The sequence below is a fragment of the Choloepus didactylus genome, chromosome 3 (genome assembly GCF_015220235.1).
Source record: "Choloepus didactylus isolate mChoDid1 chromosome 3, mChoDid1.pri, whole genome shotgun sequence".
Lineage (NCBI taxonomy): Eukaryota > Metazoa > Chordata > Mammalia > Pilosa > Megalonychidae > Choloepus > Choloepus didactylus.
Window position 1 is genome coordinate 78,040,577 of NC_051309.1, and position 27,037 is coordinate 78,067,613.

Sequence of the window (27,037 nt, forward strand, 5' to 3'; positions counted from 1 at the left end):
TTTATTTAATGACACTAAACAAGTAAAAAAAAAATCTAAGCTTTATTGTTAAATGCTAAATTATTATTCACATTTTCAACTGAAATAATTTATTTTAAAGAACCTTCTAAAATTAGAGAATTTTTGTATTTTGGCCAAATTAGTTGTTCTTGTCACTTATCTGAAAGGAGACAGGAAAACATCAATTCTTCCATTTCATTTCCTTTGGGGTACCTCCTATGAAACTGATTTACTAAAACTGAATAACTATCTGTCAACCCTCTATTCACTATAGTTAAAAGTAGCAACCATAAATATGTAGGTACCTGAAAGAACTATGGCACAGATCTTTACATAGGGGACTTCCATTTTAGGATTAGATTTTAGGGAGGGAGAACCCCAGACGTTCAGCAAAGTTTAAATATCAGGATAGGAAAGAAGGGGCCTTGACACCACAGCAAAGTCATGGTGTTAAGACTGTTTAAACAGGGAATTGATTCTGCTTTGGCATGTGTGGAGAACGGGGGAAAGAGAAGATTTTGGACAGTCAAATATTAGAGTGAGAAAAGAGACCGAACTTTAATAAAAGAATGGGCTAACAAATGGGGACTAAGGAAAATAAAGAGCAAACACAATGCTGGAGGGAGGGAAGGAATAATATGAGCCTAAATGGATTGTAATATATTAAGAAACCCAAAGAAAGGAGGGAAAATGGTTACTATTAAACTGAAAGAACCAGTGCTACAATAAGGAGAAGTTTAAAGAATGAAGCTAGGGAAGTGAGTACATGATACTGTGTATGTACATGCCCATGTGTAATGGGTTGCAGGTAGGCAGTCAGATGTTTATCTCCTGTTCTTCCTGCTGGTCATCTTTCCTCTCCCCGTATCAATGAGAATAAAGAATTATTTTTATAGATGGCAAGTATTTGTTATATTTCCTGAAAAGTACATGCTGTTCAAATATTTTTAATATGGTAACAACTGGAACACATGTAAGTAGAACTGAATTGTTTTTGTTTGGTATATGAAACAACAGAAAAGCTACTTTACCAAAACCATCAGATAATTCTGATCAGCATGAAAATCGTACAACTGGCAAGTCACTCTTGATAACTATACCCACACACATCAGGTAAACTCTTATAGCATCATCAAAAATTTTAAAACCATTCATTGGTATGGAATATTCATTCTTCATTAAAGAGGATAACATATTCTTTGGTAGTTTGATTGACATAATAGAAAAAGCTCCATTTTGACCTAGATTAAAGGTCATGGTAGTAAGGATCAAATTTGGGATTCATGGCTACTGTGTTCCAATTTTCATAGGATATCAAATAATTTCTTTTAAAAAATTATAGTCCCAAATATGATAACCAACTAATGGTGATTAATAATTTTCAAATCTATAGAAAAATTTTATATTTATCAATATAAGAACCTTTACAATTCTTACTACTAACGAGTACTAGAATTTTTTTCAAGGTACTTATTGCAACCTTTAGATTAGCAGAGATTTTCATTCCACCCATTACTGTTGAGGTGATATTAAAGGGGACTGAGAAACTTGAAAGCAATTTGTAAATGCAAGATCTGTCTCTTAGCTGGTTTCTTAGTTTCTAAATGTTAGCTGAATACCTAAACACTATAGAATTTAGTTTTCTTTTATTCTTTTAAAAGATGAAAGCTAAATTATATATAATATCACTATAATACATAATGCTATTGAAACATAGTTTTAAAATTGGCAAAAATCAATCATCCTCTATAGACAAAAGGGAAGAGAACAAATAAAAAGTATTTTTTTTTTGTAATCTAATGGACATAAATAATTCAACTTTCTTGCATGAACTTATGGCTTAACAATTACTTTACTTAGTATTATATCACAACTTAGGTTGGCAAACTAATTTTATTTAAGAACAAATGAACAGATTTATAAAATTATCAAAATTCAACTATTTACTCCCTTCATTTTTGCCTTTTCCATCCTTATCAAATTTTCCTTTTTCCTTTTTTAAATGAAGCAAATTATACTTCTCAGGACAGCATTCTTACGTAGCTTATAACCTGCAAAATCTCATTCTACTAACTTGTTACATAACTTACAAAAATAAGTAACAAAAACTTAGAAGCATCAAAACAACCTTCTGAAATATTTTTCCTTGCTAATGAAACTAATTATAATGGAATAAAATTTCTCTGACTACACATTTTTAAATATATCACTTATAATACTGTCCGGAGACCACACCTTCTCATAACATAGTCAGAAAGAGACTACACATTAACATTCAGGGATAAAATCACTGACATACAGTATAACCAAAATCCTATTTGGTCTGGTACTTTATTAATGTTCCAAAGGTTGTTTTTTTTTTTTTTTTTTTTTTAATTTCCATCAGTTTTGAAGTCTGATCCATTAGGATAAAGTATTTTTGTTCAGAAATAAGCTTCCTGATACATCCTACCAGTTTTGCACTTCAACTTCTATTCAATCTCCCAGTTCATTGGTGTGAATACAGAAGCAAAAAAAGCCAAAATTCAATCTTAGTATTCTGAACTTAAAAGTAAAAAACAGACAAACAAGCAAACAAAAACCAAACATCAACCCCACTACTAAAAAACTTAGATTCTCTGCCTACACTGCTAAACCAGAAAGCTTTAGTCACTTGTATTTAAAGAGCTAATCTTTTAATTCAACCTGTTTCCGTCTGAGAACTTCTGAGACTGAATTAATATTTCTAAAGATACACATGGGTCAAGAGTCCAAAAGTAGTTCTCAAGTTGGGTAATGGCAAAAAATTCTGGTACACTCTTATTCGCCTTAAGCAAATCATATTTGATACCTGCTCATAACAATATAAACCCACCTGCCATGATGTCATCCAGCGTGTCATTGAGGGTCTGAGCAGGGCTGGCTACCATTAACCCTTGTTGTGTTTCTGTCAGAATTCCTTGCCCCAGCCCTGCCAACTGTGCTTGGCCCAGTACTGGCTGTCCAACTATCACTCCTTGCAGTTCTGTAAGATTTGCGATGGACCCTGGAGGCAAGGGACCTGCCGCCAGAGGCAAAGCTTGAGGCATCGCCAGAGACTGGACTGGTGCAAAACCCATATGAGCAGCTGTTTGCTGGGGTTCATCTTTAAGCAAAATAGGATCCACTTGCTGTAACCGTGCATAGTCTCCCTCAGAAAGCTGTTCTCCAACTCCAACAGGAGTTAGTAGTCCCAGGTGTTGGCAAGACTGTTGCTGCTGTTGCTGAAGTTGAATTCTTTGAGCTTTAACCTCTAGATACTGCTTTTTTAGCTGCTGCTGAGTTTTCAGTTGTAACTCTCGTTCTACTTTCTGTAGTTCCTCCAAAATCTTTTGTTTCTTCTGAATTTGTTCCTCCCTTGTTTTGTTCAGCTCCTCAATCTTCTCCTTGGTAAGTTGGTCCGCGTGAGCCAGTTCCAAGGACTGCAGCTGTGCATTCTTTTCTATGGCTTCTTTTATCCTCTGTTCCAGTTCTGTTAACTTTCCCTGAGCCTCTTCTACAATGCTCTCTGGAGACTGATTGGTGATGTAACCCTGTACATCCTGGCTGTTTGCTGGCAAATGGCTGCTGGACTTTTGTTTAGAAGCAGCTGTGTGAAAAAGAAACCCCCTCAGAAGTGCACATGAATGGCATCCTCATTACAGAGTTACTGTTGGGAGGTTTAGTGCCAACAGTTATGGACCAAGTTACCATATGCATAGAAGGTGAAAATGCACTGTTAAGGAGTTAAAAGCAAATCCACCTCCTTTATCATATATAAAATGTATGGATTTTATGTGCATAGAGTAATCTTTGGAAATTAATTTTTTCAGAATTTAAAAATTATCACATGGCTAAAATTAGACAGTAGAGGAATGCAGCTTTGTGATATCTAAGTGGTGCAATTAAGCAAAATCTAGGTCTATGTGTAGATACTTCACCTAGTCATAAAGATGTAAAAACTAATCATAAGAACAGAAAAATAATACTAAAGTTTTATTTAAGCTGTAGGGAAAACCTGGACCTCTAAGTCAAGGTTTTTCCACATTTAAAAGTCTGTGCCTTAAAAACACACACATACATACAAAGCATACCCAAACCACTAAGAAGTACCAAGAAATTAAAATCCGACTATAATATGCCTTTGTTGGGGCCTACCATCTCCAAGACTGATAAAAGCAAGAAACAAATTCACACATTCACACACAGCTACCTGGCCAGTAGAGAACTGGGATTCAGTCTATCTGGAAGAAAAGATGCTAGACTATGCCATCCACTGTATCTTCTGACAACCTGGTGAATAAACTAATCTGGATACATGTACAGCAATCAGTTGCTTGCTATACCAACTAAAAAAAGGTGCCAAGGCTCTACATTGATGGTAGAGGTTGAAAATAACTGGTAGAAATACTTAATACTCTTGTTGGTAAGAGAATATAGGTAGCCAAAATAAAAGAAAGAAAAAAAAAAATTTAAACTGCATTTGTTCTTCAGGTAAAACTTCAAAAAAAAAAAACAAAAACAAAAAACTGATTCAACCTGGTAGCTATATAATTTTTTGGGATTTAACTTATGAACATGCATGATGTAACATCCACAAATGAAATATGGACCTCAGAATTCTAGAGAAACAGTCACATCTGAAGTAACTTTTAATTATTGGTTGAGAAGTTATGTCAGTATTAATACTCCTATATTAAATATATCATCCCTAAATTTAACCATTCTAAAATAAATATTTGATCCAAATTGTTAATTTCATGCCTTACATCACTACAGAGATTTAAGTAATTAATTTACAAAAATATCACCCAACTATACTCAACCTAACACTTTAATACAAATAGAACTTACTAGTTATTAGAGGATCATGGATAATCAGAATTTTATCAAAGATGATCATCTGAATTTCCACTGCTAATACTTCTAATACTAGTGTGAACGTTCTATTTTTAACTATCTTCTTCCCTAATAACATGACTTTTTTCTTTTCTTTTGGTTGATAAAAAATTTCTTTAATTATACCAACTTATTAAAAATCTTTTTTAGTGGAAAAATAATTTTAAATGGCTAGTTTTTGTTAACCTTACTATTTTTATATGGATATTATGGAAAAACCAGTCTTTAAAAATATAACTGACCTTTATTCCTGATGGGAAGAGTAGTGGCAACATTGGCAGGTGGTTTGTCAGGCTCCTGAGGTGGGACAACCATGGGCAATGCTTGAACGGGTACACGAGGAGCCTAAGACAAAGGACACTAACCAATTATATTTCTTCTTTTCTTATACATTCCTTTAAATAATATGTCTTAAATGAAGAATAAGATACAAGGATATATTTAAAATATTCAATACATAATGACAGTAATAAAAAAAAAAATGACATATTTATATAAAATACGTTGGTACCCAATTATTTTCCATGACATTTTTTTAAATAGACATTGCATTCAAATGGTTATCCTGGCCATATAAAAATATTCTGGCTATGACAAAAAGGTAAAGCAAAATTGCATCATTTTGAAAATGATTACAATAGATATCCATTAACCATAACAAGTACATAACTATAAAAAGAACTATACACTTTAATAAAATACATTAATCTAGTTTAAACTGAAACTATGAGTGGATGAGGGATAAAGAAGAAATAGTACAAAATGCCTTTTTAGTTTTAAATCTTACCCTATTTAAATCGTGGGATGGGGGGGTTAACTGAGTGACATCTGGTGGAGGGGCTGAAAGCAAGTTATTAGGATAGTCCAAAAGATAGCAAACAACACTTGTATGGCCACCTTTTGCTGCTTCTATCAACATAGTTGAACCATCCTAAAAAAAAAAAGGAAAAAAAATCACGTAGGAAAATAAAACCAACAGGCACAAGACACCTTAAAATTGTAAGTAAAGTGCAAAAACATTTTCCTCTAACCAAAGAGATGAAAATTAATTAAATGGAATATGTAGATGGCTAAAAGTGAAGAATTCACAATGCCACCTAAAACATTTGAGTTACATACTTTCAAACGGTGAGTAGGATCTGCCCCATGAGCCAAAAGTAGTTCCACCACTGCCAGATGGCCTCCTGCACAAGCCAGGGACAGTACAGTATGATCATTATTAGCTGTGGTTCTATTCACATTGGCCCCTAAAATGGATATAGTGCAGAAAATCATGTTAATAGACTATTTTTTTCTTAAATTATGGTACATTTCAGAATGAAAGAATAGAGAGAAAAGTATAATGAAGCCCCACATACCCATCACCCAGTTTCAACAATTATAAACACATGGCCAATCTCATTTCACATATAACCACAACTTCACTCTCCCATCTTGAATTATTCTAAGCAAATTCCAGACAGGCATATAATTTCATCATAAATACTGCAGTACGTTAACAGTAAAAGATAAGAATAAAAGTGCTTTACTCTTTTTACAGAATTGCTTTTTATAAAAAGTAGATTATAAAATCCCTTTCTATAAAAAGTAGAATACGAAATTTGATCTACATTTTAAGTCCTTCAATGGAAAGATAATTAAAAACAGAAAGAAATAAACCACACTCTCCCCTCTATGAGCTACATATGTAGAGAATTAACATGGAACACAAAATAATAGAACTGTTTTTTTTTTTTTTTTAAATAAGAAATATCTGAAAATGAAAACAGGTATATTTTCCCAAATTCCGATTTGGATCACTATGCTAAAAGCATTATGAAAAATGGAAATAAAATAGCAGAAAGAAACTGGAATCAAATTCACTGAAATTAACCAAAGAATATAATGGATGATGACAACATAATTTCTATTCTTGAGACTACTAAGATATAAAAACACATTGTAAGTATTCAAATTGCCTAAAATTTGACCAGTGAGTTATTTCTGATTTCTTATTTTCTTTACCTAACCACTATTACAAACTTGAGATTCTTCAGTATTTTTGATAATAAGGAAATGGCATATATTGCCTTTTTTAATTGTACATGGACTATATAGCCTTTTTAATCAATTTGGAATTAAAATTCATTTTGACTATACAAAATTCAGTAACTACTTTCATCTCACCTATTTAAGAATATGATGAAATCTATAGGAAAAACTGCTTCAACTAGAACTTATGTAATAAAACACCCATAAAATAATTTATAGGGAATAATATGTATTATATGCTCATTTTGTCATTAAGGTTTTGGTATTCAAACTAGAATAGCACTGACCATGAATGAAAATCCCCATGTATTTTGCCTTATTTGACACATCTCAATTTTGAATCTTTTTTGGTGATATATTTATAACCATCTTCCTGTATATTACAAAGAAGGAAACTTAGGTTCAAGGAAATATAAGATAGCAAAGTAACTTGCCCTGTTACTCAGTGGCAGAAATGTCATAAAAATCCACATTTCAAGATTATACTACATTATATGAACAGAATAGACACTATGTTATCTGAAAATTCTTTGTAGTTTAGAATTTTTTTGTGTGCTGCAAGATGTTTATCAACTAACCACTCACTAATTGTCAGTAGCAGCCCTCAATCACGATTGCCAAAAAATGTCCCTCACTCCTCAATCTTCAAATACCTGAGAGCAGGGAAGAGTACACCTTTAGAAAGAAACTACTGCTTTACACAAACCTACCTTTGCTAATTAAGAACTGAACAGTACAAACATGGCCAGCTCTTGCAGCTTTCATTAAAGGAGTTCTTCCACCTTCAGATTCATGTTCCTGTTTAAAAAATAAGAAGCAATTGATACTTAATTGTTAATAAAACAATTTTTCTGTTTAAAGAAAGCGATCAATTTCTGAATCTAAGTATATTAAATATCATGTTTATTTATCAAAATATTATTCAATATTTTGAAGCAAATTAAGAAATACATTTTTAAATTCCAAAAAAAATCTCAAATAAGAAAAATGCTCTATGGAAACAGCTTAAAAACTGAAGCAATATTCACATAATTGTGATACTCTCATCTAAAACCAACTTGGTTTATATCTATCTACAAAAAAGACTGTGAAACTTGAACAGTGTTTGGCACTTTGGCACAGCCGTCTCCAAACATTCTTAAGAGCATTTTCCTCATCTATTCCAAGTCATTTTCCTTTCACCAGTTTGTATCCTGTAAGTGCAAATTTGTTTAAGTACATCATTTCCCTCTCTTTCTAGACCTTCCACCTCAATTCCACCTTATACAAAAATGATAAGGCTTACCAATAATTTAAGAATTTCTAAAACCATCAATTATAAGGTGTTACTAGAGCTTTCTGTGTCTCAGAAGAAACTATTGCATTCTTGTGATTGCTGGGTAATGGAGCACACTACTGGAGAAATTTTTAGGTCTTAGAATATAAAGGTTAGAGAAAAAGAACCTTGTTAGGATTTTATGCTTCCATTTTTTAAAATATTCATATCTGATGAACAACTTCTGATTTCTCTAAAGCCATAAGGGTGTAATAATTGCAATTATTTAAGCAAGTACTACATATTACATTGCTACGTATTTCATAGGCATTGTGGTAAACACTGGAAAAAGAGTTCCTAAGCTGAAGATGATCAAAGTCTAGCAAGGGAGACATGCACACAGCTGACTAGAATAAAACTTGTGTAACAAGGGCTTAAAGAGTTGTATTAACACGTGCAAAGCTGAAAGAGACCACAATAATCATCCACCTCTCAGGCTATGCTTGTACTGTTTCTTACAACTAGAATCCACTTTACAGCAACAATCTATGGGTCTAAACTTCACTCAGCTCAAAATATATTATCTTCGATGATCTCTTTACCTCTTCTGAGCTGCTTTTACTCTGTAAACTTTTCCTTATGGCATCTCTTTACAATCTATTTTATAATGACCTCAAAATTTGTTTTATCCTCCTTATAAAATTATAAACTCTTTGAGGAAAAAGATCATTCATTAAATACTCATCTTTTAAAATTCCTTTATTTAATAATACTCTGAACATTGTTGGGCACAATTATTTCCTAAGCTGCACAGAACTGTCTCTAAACCATGTTTATATACCAAATCAGAAAAGCTTCTAAAAATAGCTAAGTATAAAAGTAAGGAAAGTTGAAAACAGCTCAGGAGTAATGAATTGTATTAACATCTCTGTCTCAAAACGGTCTTTTTTGAAGAAGGGGATGAGTAGTGGATTAGTCCTACTAACTCAAAGAAAACAAGAATGCATACTAAACAGTGTAGAAAAAAAAGTGATTAAATGAGATGAATGACAAGAAGCACAACATAAAATTAAAAGTAAAGAAATTCCTTTCACTTATAATGTCCACAGAATTTTAAATTAGTTTCTTGGTTTTTTTTTTTAATAATAGGATTTGAAAGGTGACAGCTTACCAGATCTGCTCCTGCTTGAAGTAAAACATCTGCTACATCAGTATGACCATTTTCACAGGCATATGTTAGTGCTGTATCCCCTGTTGCTGTGGTTGCATGAACATTAGCTCCTGTAATAATGTTAACAAATAATACATAGACTTTATAGAAGAAAAAACATAAATGATGGACATAGAAATCCCTTATAGATAAGCCATATTTCCTCAAATTGGTTAAAAAAACTTCACCCATTTCTAGAAATAGAATTGTCAGCATCTTCACTTTAAAAGAAAAAAAAAAAAAAAGAAATTTAGAGATAGAAATTTGCTTAAAACTCCACCCTAAGGTAAATTACTCATGAAAGTTTATCACTTTATTTTTAAACTCACAGTGGATCACAGCATCCGAAAAAAAAAAAAAAAAGTTTGCATTATAATATTTTTACTTAAATAAATCATGTAAAAAATTCCCCAAATGCAAAAATGCCTACCTGCAGCTAATAAGTATTTAACTAACTCCAAATGACCCTCTTGAGCAGCTTCCATTAAAGGAGTAGAACAACCTAGCTCTATATCAGCTCCTGCCTTAATTAGAAAGTCTGCCACTTCCAGAAAACCTCCACAGCAAGCCAGAGTCAAGGCAGTTTCTTGAGTTTCTTCTGTTTGTGCATTGATATTTGCTCCTAAAATAGAGAGTCTAATTATTTAAAGAAAGTTATTCACTTATTTCAGAGATAAATAAAACATGATTGTTTTCTAATAAATTATACTTCAAAAAATAAACCATTTATATTACTATACTAAACAAGAAAATGTCTTTCCTTTACTCTTGGAGACACTTAAAAAATAGGGAAGACTATTGAAACCACATCTACTAGTCCATATTTGGTGCCTACAGCTGAAGTTAAGACCTATTCAGTCAGAAGGTACAAAAAGTCAGGTGAAAAAAAGAAAAATAAGCTATATCCTCTCATTATAATGATTCAAAAATAATGATGATAAAGAAGTTGATGATGATAATAACAATAGCTAAAATTTAATAAGCCTTTTGTTTGCACCAGGCAACATTCAAAACATTTTATTTACTGTTTAGGTATTATTATTAGCTCCATTTTACAACAGAGGCAATTGAGGATAATTAACTTGCGCAAGGTCATAACAACATCATAACAACATCATCACCACCACCATCACCACCACCATCACCACAGCCAACACTTAATGGGCACCATATGACAGGCACTGTTCTAAGCATTACATATATATAACTAACTTCACAACAACCCTACAAATGAGAAAATCTAAGGCACAAAGAGGTTAGAGACTTGCCTAGTCAACAGTATGCAGTGGAATTGCTATTCAAATGTAAGTTTGGCTGCAGAATCTGCTTTTAAAATTCTAGTCAATGTTATTTCTCACTAAAGATAAAATTGTTAAAAAAAAAAAAGGGCATTCCTCTTAAATTTATTCAAAGTCTTTACTATTAAAAGAAAAATAAAATCATCCTATCCACATAGAGATGGGAGACTATATCTACATTTAAGATATCTTAATACAGTAAAGTAATTATGTCATTTTTCCCAAAAGAGAAGTCCACTGTGTACTGGGCTTCTAACATAGCATACAGGCACCTTATAATATGCATTCTAGCATTCTCATCAATTAATCCTTATGCCAGGATTTCCCATACTGTGCTTAATGAAACACTACATCTATCAAATATTTATTAATAGGTATTCTGTCCCTGGATATATTAGTTTGAAAAATGTGGAACCCCACATATCCCCCTACACCACCACCAGCCCTCTTCATTCACATATCACAGGATGGCTCTGCAAGCTCTATATTAAAGAACTCTATCTGATTTTGTTTAGCACAGTATGAGAGCCATTTGGATAAAAAATACTTCATCATTAATTTGAGGAACAATGCACTGAAAATCTATTAGGAAAAAAATACTGAAATTCAATTTTATAAAATTGTAATCTCTTAGTTTTTACAAATACACGCTTAAGTATCTTGATTAATCTAGTTACCTTGGCCTAGAAGTAATGCCACCATTTCTTCATGTCCTTCACGAGCTGCTTCCATCAATGGTGTATAACCTTCATCATTCACCTCTTCCAGGCTAGCTCCTCTTTCAATAAGTAAAGCTGCAAGTTCCACATGCCCACCACATGCAGCCAAAGTCAATGGTGATTCAAATGAATCAGCAGGCATGTTCACTTGGGCACCACTGTCAAGAAGTAATCTAGCTACTTCAACATGGCCATCCTAATTATAAGGCAATTAAAAAAAAATTAAATCAGCACCATTAAAAAAGTCTTTAAAAAATCTGAAGACTTCTCAATTGCTAAACAATGACATTTATTGATTTCTATTCAAACAAGAATTACTATATCCACATTTAACAGAGTAAATCAGTATTTATTAAGCCCTGGCAATATTTCTTTAGTATATAAGTAAGAAATAGGTATTGAGGATATAAAACAAGCAGAAAAATGGTGTCTTCAATAAAGAAGCTTATTAAACATCAGGGAAGAAAACAGTACAACATGAGACAAAAGATTACTATGAGACCACAGATAACATCAACACTGCATGGTACAAGTGTAGGTGCTGAAACAAAGTTTAGAGAAGGGAAAGACCAGAGAAAGGTCTCCTTTACTGGTCACCCCTTCCCTCAGATTTCCTAATTATTGGCAACTCCAAGGATCTTTTTTGCCCTCTCTTTTCTGCTTTGATACGCTCTTTTTTCTCTTCCATATATTAACTCCCTAGACATTTCACTTTTTTGACCGTCATGCCCATTTTTGCCTCCATGCTTGCCAGACAACACAACTCTTATTACTATGGTTACTTTCCTGTTGCTTCAGCTTGGAATGCATTCTACATAAATATTCAACTCTTACACTTCCTTTAAAGCCTGGTTTGAAACCTCAGTCTTATAGCAAGTCTTCCAAATGTCTGGCTCCTATTAATAGCTCTGTATTCGTATCTGCTTATAAAACACTTCCAGACCATATTGGTTAGGTCTACAAATTACCACTTTATAATTTTTTGGATCTACATATAGTTTCTTTCCCCAGTAGTGGTATAGCAAAGATGATTTTAAGCCTCATATGCGGAACAGTGACATAACTCTTACTGTTAATAATAATATTATTGACATATTTCACAAACCTTACCTCATTTAATCTTCACAACAACCCCACAGAAGGATATTATCCTCATTTTACAGATGGGGAACCAAGAAACTTCAAAGAAAACTTCTGTTCAGAGGAATAATTTACTAAAGCAAACACTGGCATGGCAATAAGGAAAACAGATAACTCAAATTTTAATGGCTACCTAATATTTTTTAAAATTAATAAATAAGGAAGTTAAGAAACAGGAAACCTCAAATTCACTTGGGTCCTGTTTCTATCTTTGGCATTCTTTTTTTTTTCATTTTATTGAGATATATTCACATACCATCCAGTAATACAAAACAAAGCGTACATTCAATTGTTTACAGTACCATTATATAGTTGTGCATTCATCACCAAAATTAATTTTTGGCATTTTCATTACCACACAAAAATAATAATAAAAATTAAAGTGAAAAAGAGCAATTAAAATAAAAAAGAACACTGTGTGCCTTTTTTTGTTGTTGTTTTTGTTCTTTTTTCTTCCTCCATTTTTCTACTCATCCATCCATAAACTAGACAAAGGGGAGTGTAGTCCATATGGCTTTCCCAATCACATTGTCACCCCTCAAAAACTACATCTTTATACAATCGTCTTCAAGATTCATGGTTTCTGGGTTGTAGTTTGATAGTTTCAGGTATTTACTGCTAGCTATTCCAATTCTAAACCTAAAAAGGGTTTTCTATATTGTGAATAAGAGTGCCCACCAGAGTGACCTCTCAGCTCCTTCTGGAATCTCTCTGCCACTGAAGCTTATTTCATTTCTTTTCACATCCCCCTTTTGGTCAAGAAGATGTTCTCCATCCCACAATGCTGGGTCTAGATTCTTCTCTGAGAGTCATATTCCATGTTGTATCTTTGGCATGTTTTACTCAGAAATCTGTCTCTTATGCTACTCTGATCCATTTCTGTCATAAGTCATAGACTGAGACACAGAGGTTTAAGAGTACTATTCTTACTCACTCCTAACTACAGACACTTAAAAGACCAGGACAGAGATGGAATTAAGTTAACACAAATTAAAAAATTTTCTTTAGTTATTTTATTGGTTTGATATACATGTTATGCTTAATACTGTGGGCATACTCTATGGATGATAGATATACCCCTCTTAATAATATCCTTATTCAACGTTTAAAAAGGTCACTTTTTATTCCAACTCCTTTAAACCAGTATAGATTTATGTGAGACTAAAAATGAGAAAGTAGTACTGGAAAGCTTCAGAATGCAACTCTAATAGAAGTTAAATGTTGTACAACTGGCTCTGAAAACTACAGATAATTCAGATAGCAAAGGTTCTGCTCCATAATAAGGCTATGATAATCCTTCGCACCCAAAGAAAAAGCACTCATTGTACACTAGCTTTGTCTCTCTCTACCTAAGACATAAATAAATTTCATGCATGTATTTCACCAATCTTACCATGCAAGCCTCCATCAGAGCAGTGTGCATTTCATCTGTTTTATGCTCTTGATCCGCGCCTGCTTCCAAAAGAAATCGCACCATTTCTAGGTGTCCTAAACCAAAAATGTGTAAGAATACTTAAAATTATTTTATTATTCCAAAGTTAAATATAAGGAAATATTATAATGGCATTTTGAAAAGTTATTTAACTTCTAGCATTAAATTTATAGGCATAATACTAAAGTCAGCTACAAGCCACCCTCAGCTGATGAATACAGATTATACAAGTGATCTTTGCTGTTTTACTCCTTACCTTATTGCTTTAGAAACTGTTACTACTAGAATTCCTGCTGCAAGTGAGCAAAGATGCCATTAAAATCCAAATCTAGTATACCTGTACAACCTTTTTAAGAGCCCAAACATACTATAGTTATCATTTTACTTACACTATGGATTAAATTAGCTTTCATGAACTAGGAGCCTGGGATGATAACAATCATAAAAACATTTCCTCGTTGAAATAAAAGTTAAAGTTCCAAAAACTAACACACTTTTTAGGAACAACCTGCTTAGTGGGAATGGCACATATAAAAACATTCTTGAAACAATACCACGTGATTTATATTCATTTATTTACATATAAACATACATACACACACATTTACATTTATAGATTCAAGTAAACCATATGTTCTAGTTAAAGGTATCTTACAAGTGGTTAAAAAGCACAAGACAAAATTATACTTAAAATAGAACTTCAGATACTATGCAAGAAAGACATAGAAAAATGATTAGTTTTTTCCAGGTGTATCTGGAATGAGCTACAGTCAATTCACAATCAACTGGGATTGGGGGGAAGGAGAGGGATGGATGGTGAAATAACAAAGAGTTAAAACAAAACTTATTCTGGTGACTATGTACCGCATCTACCACATCTTGTTTTTACTATTTGCCTCTTTTTCCTCTGCCATTCTCCCCTCCCAAAGATTTGAAGCAATGCTCAGTCTCAGCCTGAGTTCTCTCTCTTCTCCATCTCCTCCCTGTCAAACTATGTCCTAGGAAACCTCACCAGAGATAGAGGAAGGGGAGAGGGTCCATGAATTCCCGGAGGTAGTAGAGATGTTCTCCACCAGCTCAGTTCTAGATCCAGCTTCTTATTAAAGCCTGCAAGACTCAACCTCATTTGCCCCTTTGGAAAGCAGGATGGGGCTAGAAGCAAAGGGGAGAGGGAAGAGTAGTTATATGTAGCACCATCTCAAAGCTCTCCTGGCCAGCTGGGACTCAGCAGTAAAATGTAGCCAGTTCCAGGTTCACAAGTAACTGCGAAAAGGGGAGAGAGCCACCCAATCAGCCTGCCCTGGAGAGTCTGTCCCAAAGCTTAATTAATTCCTCTTCTCACAGTGAAGATCAACCTTTGCCTAATTACCAAACAAAGCTGGGGAAGTAAGGGATCTCAGTTGTGCTCCCTAATTACCTCTACTCTGAAAATCTGTCAATTCAACACCTGACAATCAAAAGCACTTTAAAATAAAGCATATTTTCAAATTTAACTTAAATTTTAATTATTTATGCACCCAAAGATTATTTTAACATTATATTAACTGTGAATTATTCCAAAAAGTACACCTTTGGCCACTCTTTCAAGTTGAATGAAACCAAACAACAGCAAGGCTTCACCATCACTAGGGTGAAGCAATTGAAGCACCTGGGTACATGAGGCACTCACTCAGAGGCACCTGCAAATGCCAGGTGGGTCCTTGACAGTGTGCGCCTCCTTAAATTTTATACCCTGCCTAGCTCTTAAGGAGGTAATCAGGCTCCCACAAGTGCCTAGCTTGAGCCTTTTCATAATTCCTCAGGGTCAAAAACTTACCAGTTTTTTAATATAAATCTGGCACAGGTGGAGATGGTATGAAACTTTGGACTCAATGGTTATGCAGACACAAAACAGCCTAAAATTTGCCTTCTTAAAAAAATTCCCTACCTTATATCCATTTATGTACCATAAAGATAGAGTGAAAAATGGTCAGCTTTTTAGCTGACTTTTAAGAATCTAGAATCTAGAGCATTAACTATTTGGAAACCAAGAATCTTTCCAAGAAACTGTCTTGCCCTCCCATAAGAGGGGATATTTTCTAGTTGGCTGACATCATTTAAAATATCAGATATCCCACTTTGTCCTGTTTTGTATAGTAAGCTTTCCTGTAAACTCCAATAATCTCTTCCTTTTAACATTATTTTATACATGTTGATAATATGATATTGTTCTTTTGAATTCAAACTCCCACCACAACATTTTTCTTTTTTTTTTCTTTTATCTCCTCCTTTCCCTTCAATTTTTCTCCTTTCTTCTTGGTACCATGAGAAAGAGCTTAAGCACCTTGATGTTAATAGATCATTCTGGTTTTTAAACTTCCAGGTTGAGTAGTCTGGATTCAACAGGATTCTTTTGTGTAAATAAGTCAAAATTCTGATATGCAAGACCACCATTAGAATTAAGTAATTCTACATTTCTGATAAAACAAGTGTATCAATTACTAGTCATTTTCCATTGACAAACTTTATAATTTGCTTTTATATTTTAAAAGTCTGCATATTAAACTTTGAAGCACTTTACATTTAATTACATACTACATCCTTTTAAACAACTATTATTTTATAATAAATATATTTATTATATATAACAAATTTCTATATATTTTAATATATAAAATTTTATTTATAATACAGTAAATAAATTAATATATATTTACTATATAATACTATAATTTTAATTTTAATGAAAAAATCAGATATATAAAATAACTAATTTCATGAGTTTAAAATCTTTATTTTAAAAAAGGATTTTATACTATACCTTTGTAACATGCTAATGTAAGTGCACTCTCTTTAAATTCATTGGAATGTGTATTAATGCCAGCCCCATTTTCTAGCAGCAATCTGGCTACTTCCACATGTCCAGCACTTCCAGCTTCCATAAGAGGAGTATGACCATTTTCATTATGGTCCTCAATACTAGCACCGGATTCCAAGAGCACCTTTACAACATCTACATAGCCTCCAGCACAAGCATATGTAAGTGCTGTATTGCCTATTTTAATGAGAAAAGACAAAAAGACATTAACATAAAATGCTAAAATAAAATGAAGCCTCTAATTTAGCATTAAGAAGAAAACCGAAATGGAAAACCATAAACTTAATAAAATATTAGATGTTGAAAACTAATTTAATAAATAAATATTAGATAATATATACATACATAATTCCTTTCCTCATTATATTTTATCTTACTGAAATCAACTCCCTATTCTCCTTTCCCATTTAAAAAGTAGGGTCAAATACTTGTGGAAAATCAGATATACTGATCAAGATCTTAGAGTTGTAAAAAAAAATGAGGAAATTCTGTCCTGAAATCAGCTTTTCTCTTTTAGACTGGAACAAAATTATATTCTATGATGAGAGAACTATTTTACAAACTTTAGTTTTTTTTATTTTAATGTTTTCAAACTAAAATTATTCATCCTAAATATATATCATACCATACCGTTTAACTATATGTATCTGTTTCCCATACAACTTCCAACACCAGTTAATGATCAAAGTTAAACATAAAGGAATTTCAGGAACATCCTTTCTTGATGATAAACATCTTTTACTGTAATATGAAAATCAACCTTCTGGGTAAAGGAAGGATTCCTATAACCCCTTCACACAAAAATTTATAAAGTTTATACTAAAGTTATGTCCCTTGTTAGACACAATATTTTCATAGTATTTAATTTTCCCTTGGGTCACAATTTAATGGTGGTTCAAAATGATGGACCTGCCTTTTATTCCATATCCTTCTTACTCTCTCCATGTTCGCTCTCTTTCTCCCAAAAAATAGAAAACCTTGGTTTGAGAGTTGTAGCCCACACCTCTTCATTTCAAGAGTGCAATCCTTCTAACTGGCTCAGTGTTTTAATCTAATCTAAAGGAACCTAAAAAGGCTAATTGCCCTCATAAACAAAACAGGAGAAACTGCATTCAAAATATATTCTATATCCTCTAAACCTTACCCACAGACTTATATAAACTGCAGCATCTATAAGAAATGAAAGACTTGTAAAAGCATCACTAATGATCACTTTCATGTGAAACATTACTGAATAGTGTTGCTATTTAGCAAAAATGAAAAAGAAATACACATTACCTGTTGAAGACTGTGCATTGACATCAGCTTTATGAGCTAGCAGCAACTTCACAATTTTGACATGTCCTCCATTAGCAGCAGCCATTAAGGGTGTAATGTCACCTTTAATTCCCCTATCTTCTACATTTGCATGCATTGCCAACAAAACCTTATGAAAGAAAAATAAATAGAAGTTTAAAGGATATTAGAAAATGATGATTTCATCGAATAATTTTGATCACATATTTTAATAATGCCTACCTATTCATAATATAGCAAAAGGCCCAATAAACAAGCAAAATTTAGCTAATTGCTTATTGTTGAAATGAACCTAATGATTGAAAAGGTTTATTTTATTATTTCCTTACTGAGAAGGTTAGTTAATAAACCATGAGCTTTATTTTGATAATACAAACCTGCGCAAGCTCATAGTATCCAGCAGAACAAGCTAAACAAAGGAGGCTCTCCCCTTCCTCAGTGTGTTCATTTACACTTCGACCTTCGATGAGTAACTTTCGCACAGCGTTTACATCTCCTTCTGAACAGGCTTCTGCCAAACTGCGGCTATTAATGGGAAGGATATTATATTATCAGAATATAAGGAATATAAAAAATTACACAGCATAAGTATTGGTTTTTGATGTCAAACTGGACAACAGTACTAAACAAGAACGATTATTTCAATAAAACCTATGAAAAAATAAAACAAAATGTTTCAGTTCATTGACTGTTTACTATTTTCATATAAAGGCCAATGAATTAAAAATATCAATAATCTAAAATGTTTTCAATTATGCAACTGCAGGATAAAGTCATTACAGTGTAAGTGGAGAATAACAACATCTTAAAACAAAATTTTATAGAAGTTACATGAACAAAATACACATTTAATAACTGCACTTCTTTTTGTTCAGTCACTAGAAAATTTTTATAAAATTTAATAAAATCAGAAAAGATGGAAGCATGTAATATTGACCGATGACATGAAATACATGATAGGTGAGTCTTTTTTTGACATATTTGCTTATACCATCACAATTTGGGGAAGTTTCAAAAATATACAGCCAAGGAAAAAGCTGAATCCAACAAAAAGAGTGAAGAAAGTGGGTTAATAGAAAAACAAACTGGTAGAAAAGTTTTTTCCCTGTAAACCTCTCAAACAATTCCAACTATGGATATTCCTAGACATTCCTAAAGATTCTCTCACTTTTTGATGAACCACTAAATTCAGGGCTATACATGAATACCTTCTCTTTATTTCAAATACAGGTCAATTCTTATAATGCCCTCTTGAAACATGGGCCCGTCATTTCAGATACTGAAGGCACTCACTATAACCTCTTTTCTGAACCTTTATTATTACTACCGCCCAGATTCAAGACCATCACCTTTTGCCCAGATTATGGTCAGGTCTCTTAACAGTGCTTTCACCCTTGATCTAGCCTTCAGGCTCTTCTCAACAAGGCAGTCAAAGAGATCTTAGTTGAAGAGAATTAGATAAAGTCATTTTTCTGCTCCTAACCCTCCAGGACCTCTAATCTCATTGTAAAAGCCTTACACAATCTGCCCAGTGGCACAATGCCACACCCCTCCTTTACTTTTACCTCTGATTTATCTCCTACTACTCTCTCTTTTTCTTATTCTTTCCACTTTAGCCAAATTGGTCTTCCTGATATTCATCAAAAATGCTAAGTAGGTTCCAGCTAAAAATATTTGTATTTGCTATCCCTTTGCCAAGAACACTTCTCTCCCAGACACAGCTTGCTCCTTTAACTATTTCAGGTCTTTGCTAAAAAGCCACCCTATTAAAAATGCAACATGACTTCCAACCTTAAACACTGTCCCAGCACTTACTTGTTCAATTTTTTCCCATAGTTCTTAATATCGTGTGGCAACTATATATTTTATTTACTTGTTATTTGTATTCTCCGCTTACCAAACTGAAAGCCTCCTCAAAGTCTCTTAATTTCCCCTTTCATAGGCAATGACAATTCCGAGACTAAGTGCTCTCTGTCACTTTTAGCAAAGTTTGGACAAATCCTTCCCAGAAGACATTTCCTACCTAAGAACATAACTTTTCTCTCTTCCAACACGGTATCTCTTTCTCTGTCTTATGCACTCAACCTCCTTCACTTTCTCATTTGCATTTTCATTCAATTTCCATATACATATAATAACTAGCCTTATAACAAACTTACAGAAACTTCTCTAGCAGCAGGTGAACTTCAAAACTTGTGAGCAAAGGGCACATTCAATCTGGCACACAACAATGTAATTAACTAATGTAAAATCTGGCACATAGCATATACCTCACCATAGTTCTGCTGCTTTTTCGAATAAATTTTTGCAACAAATATGTGCTATTGTTTTGCTTTATAACTTCTAGTATTTTTCAATGTCAAAGATCCTATAACTTTTTATTCTTCTATTCCATTTCCTGCTTGAACTAACTTTAATTTACTCTTTAAGGAATTTTTAAATTTTCCCTCTTGCCAGTCTCAACAGATACCACACTAAAAATTTTCTGGAGAACAACTATAATATTTTAAACTAATAAGAACTGCACATTAACTAAGGGAAAGAACCTGAGATTAACTACATAAGGAGAATCAATTCAGGAAAATAATAGTAAAGTAAATTAATAAAGTCACAAAAATCAAGACAATTGAAGACTAATAAAATAAAGGTCCAGGAGAAACAGCATATTCATAAGATTGTTCATACTACATAAGCTTTCTTTTATGTCTTAAAAGGTGTTGCATAAGAACACTATTAAATAAAGACGATCCTTAAATGCTATTATTTACTCTCTAAACATAGTAATTCCACATTCCCAACTATTTAAATAGGATTGTTAAAATAAACAGAATGGTCTCTTTCATGAATATTTTTAGTTAGAGAAAAAAGAAAGCCCCCGAGAGTTGAAGAAAGCTAACAAGTATTAATGATTCTTTCCCAGCTGCTTCTTTGGAGTTTACACCCATTTTTTAATACACCGTCCGTAATTGTTTTGTTCCGTAAGATAGCATGATTTTTTTTATTGCATAATAACATCACAAATTTTTAAAACCAAGTCATAAAATATTCAATGAGCCCCAACTAACTGTAAAGTACCGTATACACAGAATTGTAGGAAATAAAAAAGTCAATTAAAGTCCCTGGACTCCCTTTACAGTGAAGTTATGGGAACAAGAATTATGATTTAAGAAAAAAGAAAATCATGAAACAAATAAAACTTTGTCCTTTAAAATGGTCAGAACTATGCACATGAACTAAAATATGGCTTAAGTGGAGAGCATTTACTTATTTGTCACCAAAACATTAAAAGAATATGAAATCTAAATAAGCAAAGGTCTTTTATAATATATTGGCTAAGAACTCAGCCTTGCAGTCAGACTCTGACGTTCCAGCTCTGTCACCTATCTGATTTTGATTAAGCTACTAAACTCTCTCTTCAGTTTTTTCATCTGTAAAATGGGAATTAAAATATATATGCCTTATAGGTTTTTTGTGAGTGTTAATAAAATATCACACTTAAAGTGGTTAGCACAGTGCCAGGCACAAAATAAATGCTCAGTACATGTTATCAATTTTTCAATTATTAAGAAAACTCTTGCACACTGATCACTGAAAATGTACTTACTTGTCCGACTGCCCTGCATTTGCTGTGCTTTCAGCTCTCATACGGGTAAGTGCAGCAGCAGCTTCATCCAACGCACAACTAACAGATGATGTCAACCTCCGAAGCACTTCAGGATCAGCAAATGCTTTACCATCAGCTGTGGATAATTTGCCTATCCCTATTATGTTATTTATCACACCAATATGGATGCACCCAAAAGGAGAAAAAGAACAAAATTCAGGTTACTTAAATCTATATATGCTAAATAATCAGAAATAGCCTCCATATGATACAGTGGACATATATACTATCTACCCAGCATCTTTTGGGAAATCTTTCTTCTCAAATTCTCTAATAAAATAAACATAAATAAAATAAAACCATGTGGTTCATAAGTGCTTTACCTTGTACCCTCTGGTGCTAGAAATGGGTTTCTAATCTATGTTGGGACAATTAGGAGTCCTCATTTAGACTTTTGCCATAGCTGTGGAAGAACAACCTATGTTCAAAGGTTGCTAAATTGGCAAGATTTAAGTCATGAGCTATTTGATCACTTTTATCATCATACAAAGAGAAAGACTGTCCCCAGGTAAGGTCAACATAGAGGAGACAGAGCAGAGAGACAGAAAGGAGACAGAATTCTGATAGAATTATTTTTGATTCATTGATGCTAGTGGTGTCAGAAGCCAGCACCACCTGGTAAGGGCTCACTTAAGAATGTATCGCTTGCTTGAGAAGATATTTGCACACCTATGTTCACAGTGGCAAAAACGTGGAAGCAACTGAAGCATCTATCAACAGATGAATGGATAAACAAAATACGGTATATACACACAGTGGAATATTACTCGGCTGTGAAAGGCAATGAAGGTCTGATGCATGTGCAACATAGATGAACCCTGAAGACACCATTTTGAGTAAAATAAGCCAGACACAAATGGACAAATATTGTATGATCTCACCTGTATGAAACAATAAAATATGCAAATTCATGGAGTCAGAAACTAGAATATAGGTCACCAGGGTCTGGGAGGGGAGGAAGAATGGGGAGTTAATGTTTAATTGGTATGGAGTCTCCATTTGGGATGATGGAAAAGTTTTGGCAATGGATGATGGTGATGAAGGCACAACTTTGTAAATGCAATTAACACTACTGAATTGCATATTGTATATCCCCTGAAAAGGAATTAAAAAGGGAAATTTTAGATTGTATGTAAGTTGCCACCAAAAATAAACCAACATAAAACAAACAAACAAAAACAACCCACAGAAGTGTATAACACAAAGAGTGAATGAACCCCAATGTAAACTGCAAGCTAAAGTTAATAGCATAATTATAATATTGTGTCATCAATGGGAACAAAAGTACCACACTAATGCAAAATGCTAATAACAGGAAAATACATGTGTGAGAGGGGGATATATGGGAACTCTGTATTTTATGTATGATTTTTCTGTAAACCTACATTTGCTTGCTTATATCACTGTGACCAAAAATGGCCTAGAAAAACATTCTAAGCTATATATAAAAGAGACAGTCTAGATGATTACCTCTTATTTCAAATTTTGATTGCAAATTATTACAAATATATTCAAAATCATATCTAAGAGTATCATATCTTAAACCATTCAAAACAGCAAAAGAAAAAAAGATTTTGAAAAGCAGAAATGGTTACTAACCATCTGCATGGAACATAACATTGCTTTTTCAGAAACCAGTGTAAAGCAACTGACATTTATTACTCTAAGACACTAGTGCTTAACCCAGACTGCCAATCAGCATCACTTATAGAGCTTTTCAGAAACATAGATGCTGAGCTCTTCTATACCTAGAGGTCTAATTCAATAAGTAAGAGATAGGGCCTAAAAACAAAACAAAAGCAAACAAACAAAAAAAACTAAACAAAAAATAAAAAAATAAAAATTAACCCCCCCTCCCCCCAAAAAAGATAAAAGAGATAGGGCTTAGGCATCAATACATTTTTAAAGTTCTAAGATGATTCTGATAACACAGCCAGGATTAAGAACCTTCGCCCCAACCTAAAGATAAAAATCTAATATTATGTTATATAAACATCTAATGTCAAAGTTTACATTTTGGTGGGGGAAAGGATACAATTATAGGACCCTGCAACTCAACACCAATGTGTGGTCCATGGAATAGAAGCACTGCCATAACTTGAGAGCTTGTCAGAAATTCAGAGTTTCAGGCCCCACAGTCAAAAACTTGCATTTTTAACAAGATCCACAAGTCAAAGTATGTAAAGGATAAAATCAGTCTTGGTCTGATAGTCATGGATAAGACTGATGCCTACTGTACAATGTGTGTCAATGATATCACAAGTCATGCCATGGTTTGAATACAGCAGGATTTATTCAATAGGACTTCGTAAGTATACTATGGTGCTATTAGGACCAAGGTCACAGATGCAATTCCACATGAGAGAATTAGATCCCATTTTTCAGAAAACCTGCATCAGATATATACAAATATTTGTCAGTGATCGCAACAGGAACTAGGCAAGAGGATATATCTGAATCAGTAGAAAATAACCACTGCTTTAAAAAGAAAGAAAAACAACAAAAGCCCACACTAAATCTTTATGAAATTCTCTTATCATCATAAAAAAGATAACTATATTAGTAAATATAACTAGGAAGTAACTGAAGAAGATATAGATGGTAACCTTTCAAATTAATAAAGTGATAGAAAACTAATTTATTCTGGCTACCTTGGATTATGGAGATCGTTTTACCCAAATTTTAGATGTTATCAGTGAAAAGAAAAAAGCAGAGAAGGAATATGATGACCAGATTACTCTTTACAAATTCTGACATTTAATACTTGAACAGAACTTTCAAATTTCAGATAGAAGGCACACTAAAAGATGATCTAGATTTGTGATTTTAAGATGGCAGAGTAAATACTTTTCTTCTTTTTTCTCTTAAGAACATATTCAAACAAGGAAAACTAAAACTACAAACAAAAGCTCCATCTTTGATAAAAGTAGGAGAAATCTGTAAATCTAATCTATTATTTATCAAGACAAAGTAATAGGTTGGGTTGCTGACTTAGCAAAAATAAACTGAAACCTAGAAATGCAGCGAAACAAAGTGTTACAGCCCAAATAAGATTCAGGAATTATAGGTACCAGATACTGGGATGAGGCTTGGGTCTGACAACAGGGAGATTAGCTGATCATTTGTGTGACCCAGCCAGCCACTTAAGTCTCCATCTCCAACCTGAACAGTCAGGTTTTTTAAAGAAACCAAACGAGAAAGGCTCTGGACTAGGAGACACCAGTTACAAAGAAGGATGAGATGAGGTACTAGATGGAAAATGATGATTAAGTGAAAATCTGAATGATGAACAATGATATTCTCAACCCCCTTCCAACTCTATGCTCCAGAATTCTGGCAGCCAGGCTGTCACTAGACAAAAACTGGCAAATATTTCTCTCAATAAACTGAACAGCCACAGGAAAAAAGAGGACGATTTTGACACTTGGGGTATTCTCAAAGCATTGCCAAGTGTCTCTATCCAGTAACTGTGTGGAAGAAATGTCCTCAAGTTACCCCCCATTGTCTACACTCCTACAATCCTTGGGACTGTGAATTTGATAGATTTTACTTCCATAATTAAGTTATATGGTATAGTTGACCTTAAGATAGGGAGATGATACAGATTGGCCAGATCCAATCATGTGAGCTTGTTAAAAGCAGAGGATTTTCTTTGACTACCTGGAGAAGACCAAGTCAAAGACTCAAAGCAGGAGAAGGACTCAACACACCCCTGCTGGCTTAAAGTTGGAGAGGGCTACATGTCAAGGAATACTAGCAGCCACTAGGAAGTGAGAGCAGCCCCTGGATAAGAGCCAGCAAGAAAACCAGGATCTCAGTCCTACAACTGCAAGGTACTGAATTTTGTTAAGTATAAATTTGGATGCAGATTTCCCCTCAGAACCTCCAGGTGAGAACTCAAACCCTAGATTTCAGTCCAGTGAGATCCTGAGTAAGAAAATCCAGACACATTATGCTTGGACTTCTGACCTATAGAAGGTGAGAGTAAATAAATGGGTGGTGTTTTTGTGCCATTAAAATTTTGATAAACTGTTATGTGACAATAGGAAACTAGTACACTATACAACGAAACCCACCAATTGACAACACATGCATGCAGAACTTCCAGTTTCGCTTTTTACAGCACTGTTACTAACTACAAACAGAATCCAAGGATCACCGGACATTTGCGGACAATCTCAAAAGTGAGAGACATAACCATCCAAAATACAGCAAAATTTTAAAACTTTGGGGAAAGAAAGCTAGGAAAAACAGGCAGAGAGATAGGAGAAAATCAGAAATAAGAGTAGCATCAAACTTCTCAACCTCAATACCAGAAATTAGATGACAATGGAGCAATAACTTCAAAAATCTGAAGGAAAGTTATTTTTAACCTAGAATTCTATACTCAAACTATCAAGTATGAGGATAGTATGAAGGCATTTTTCAGACAAATTTCAAAAACATTTACCTCTTAAGCATCCTTTCTTGATAAAGGTATTAGACACCTAAACCTCAGTCAATCTCAACATCACAAAAAGAAAAACTTTCTATACCTCTTGATGATACACAAGAAAACATATAGAACCATGAATAAATATTCTTGTCCAAAACAAAATGAACCTGAATCTGGTCAAGTCTCTGGATCTGAATTCTGGGAAAATCTCTCATGGAAATTCTACGGGACAAATGACTTGGTTTCTTCAACAAATATATTGAAAAAAAAAAAGAGGGAGGAGGAACTTTTTATGATTAAAAGACACTCAAGAAACATAATCAACTTAAAACAATGTGTGAACCTTGTTTGGATCCTGATTTAAACAAAAGACAATTGGGGAAATCTGAATACTGAAAAGATATTCAGTGATATTAAGCAATTATGATTGCTTTTTTCTTTAGATGCACAATGGTCATGCTTCTTAAAGACACTCTTAATTTAAAGATTTTTTGAAGTACATAGCAAATGATAAGATGCTTAGGTTTGCTTTAAATTAATGGAGGGGTGGGTCAGCAAAACAGTAAAGGGTCGAGATGAAATAAGATTAGCTACATGATGAAGACTGCTGAAGTCAAGGGATTGTTCAACTATTCTCTCTAGGTTTATGAGTGAAATTTTTCATATTAAAAAAAAAAGGAAGGAAGTAAAGGAAGGAGGGAGAGAAGAAATGGAGAAGAAAGGTAAAAGAGAGGGATGGGGGAACTTAGCTTGTTAGCAAAAGAAAATGGAAAAAAAAAAACGGGAATAAACACAGACATGAGA

At 33.5% G+C, this 27,037-nt stretch overlaps 1 protein-coding gene across 4 annotated transcripts in view; it reads right to left on the bottom strand.

The window, feature by feature from the left end:
• The window catches only part of ANKRD17 (ankyrin repeat domain 17), a 175,378-nt gene that overhangs the window by 66,159 nt on the left and 82,182 nt on the right, over positions 1–27,037 (bottom strand). For 3 of the 4 annotated variants that reach the window (XM_037829953.1, XM_037829952.1, XM_037829954.1), the window contains exons 3-15: positions 21,739–21,895; positions 18,512–18,659; positions 18,117–18,264; positions 16,782–17,015; positions 13,943–14,037; positions 11,368–11,605; positions 9,823–10,014; positions 9,354–9,463; positions 7,638–7,725; positions 6,016–6,143; positions 5,684–5,827; positions 5,139–5,241; positions 2,855–3,607 (exon numbers count right to left, since the gene is read on the bottom strand). In XM_037829953.1, the coding sequence (XP_037685881.1) occupies positions 2,855–3,607; positions 5,139–5,241; positions 5,684–5,827; positions 6,016–6,143; positions 7,638–7,725; positions 9,354–9,463; positions 9,823–10,014; positions 11,368–11,605; positions 13,943–14,037; positions 16,782–17,015; positions 18,117–18,264; positions 18,512–18,659; positions 21,739–21,895 (2,538 nt within the window). The remainder of the gene's footprint in view (positions 1–2,854; positions 3,608–5,138; positions 5,242–5,683; positions 5,828–6,015; positions 6,144–7,637; positions 7,726–9,353; positions 9,464–9,822; positions 10,015–11,367; positions 11,606–13,942; positions 14,038–16,781; positions 17,016–18,116; positions 18,265–18,511; positions 18,660–21,738; positions 21,896–27,037) is intronic. The other variant, XM_037829955.1, reaches the window with a different exon arrangement.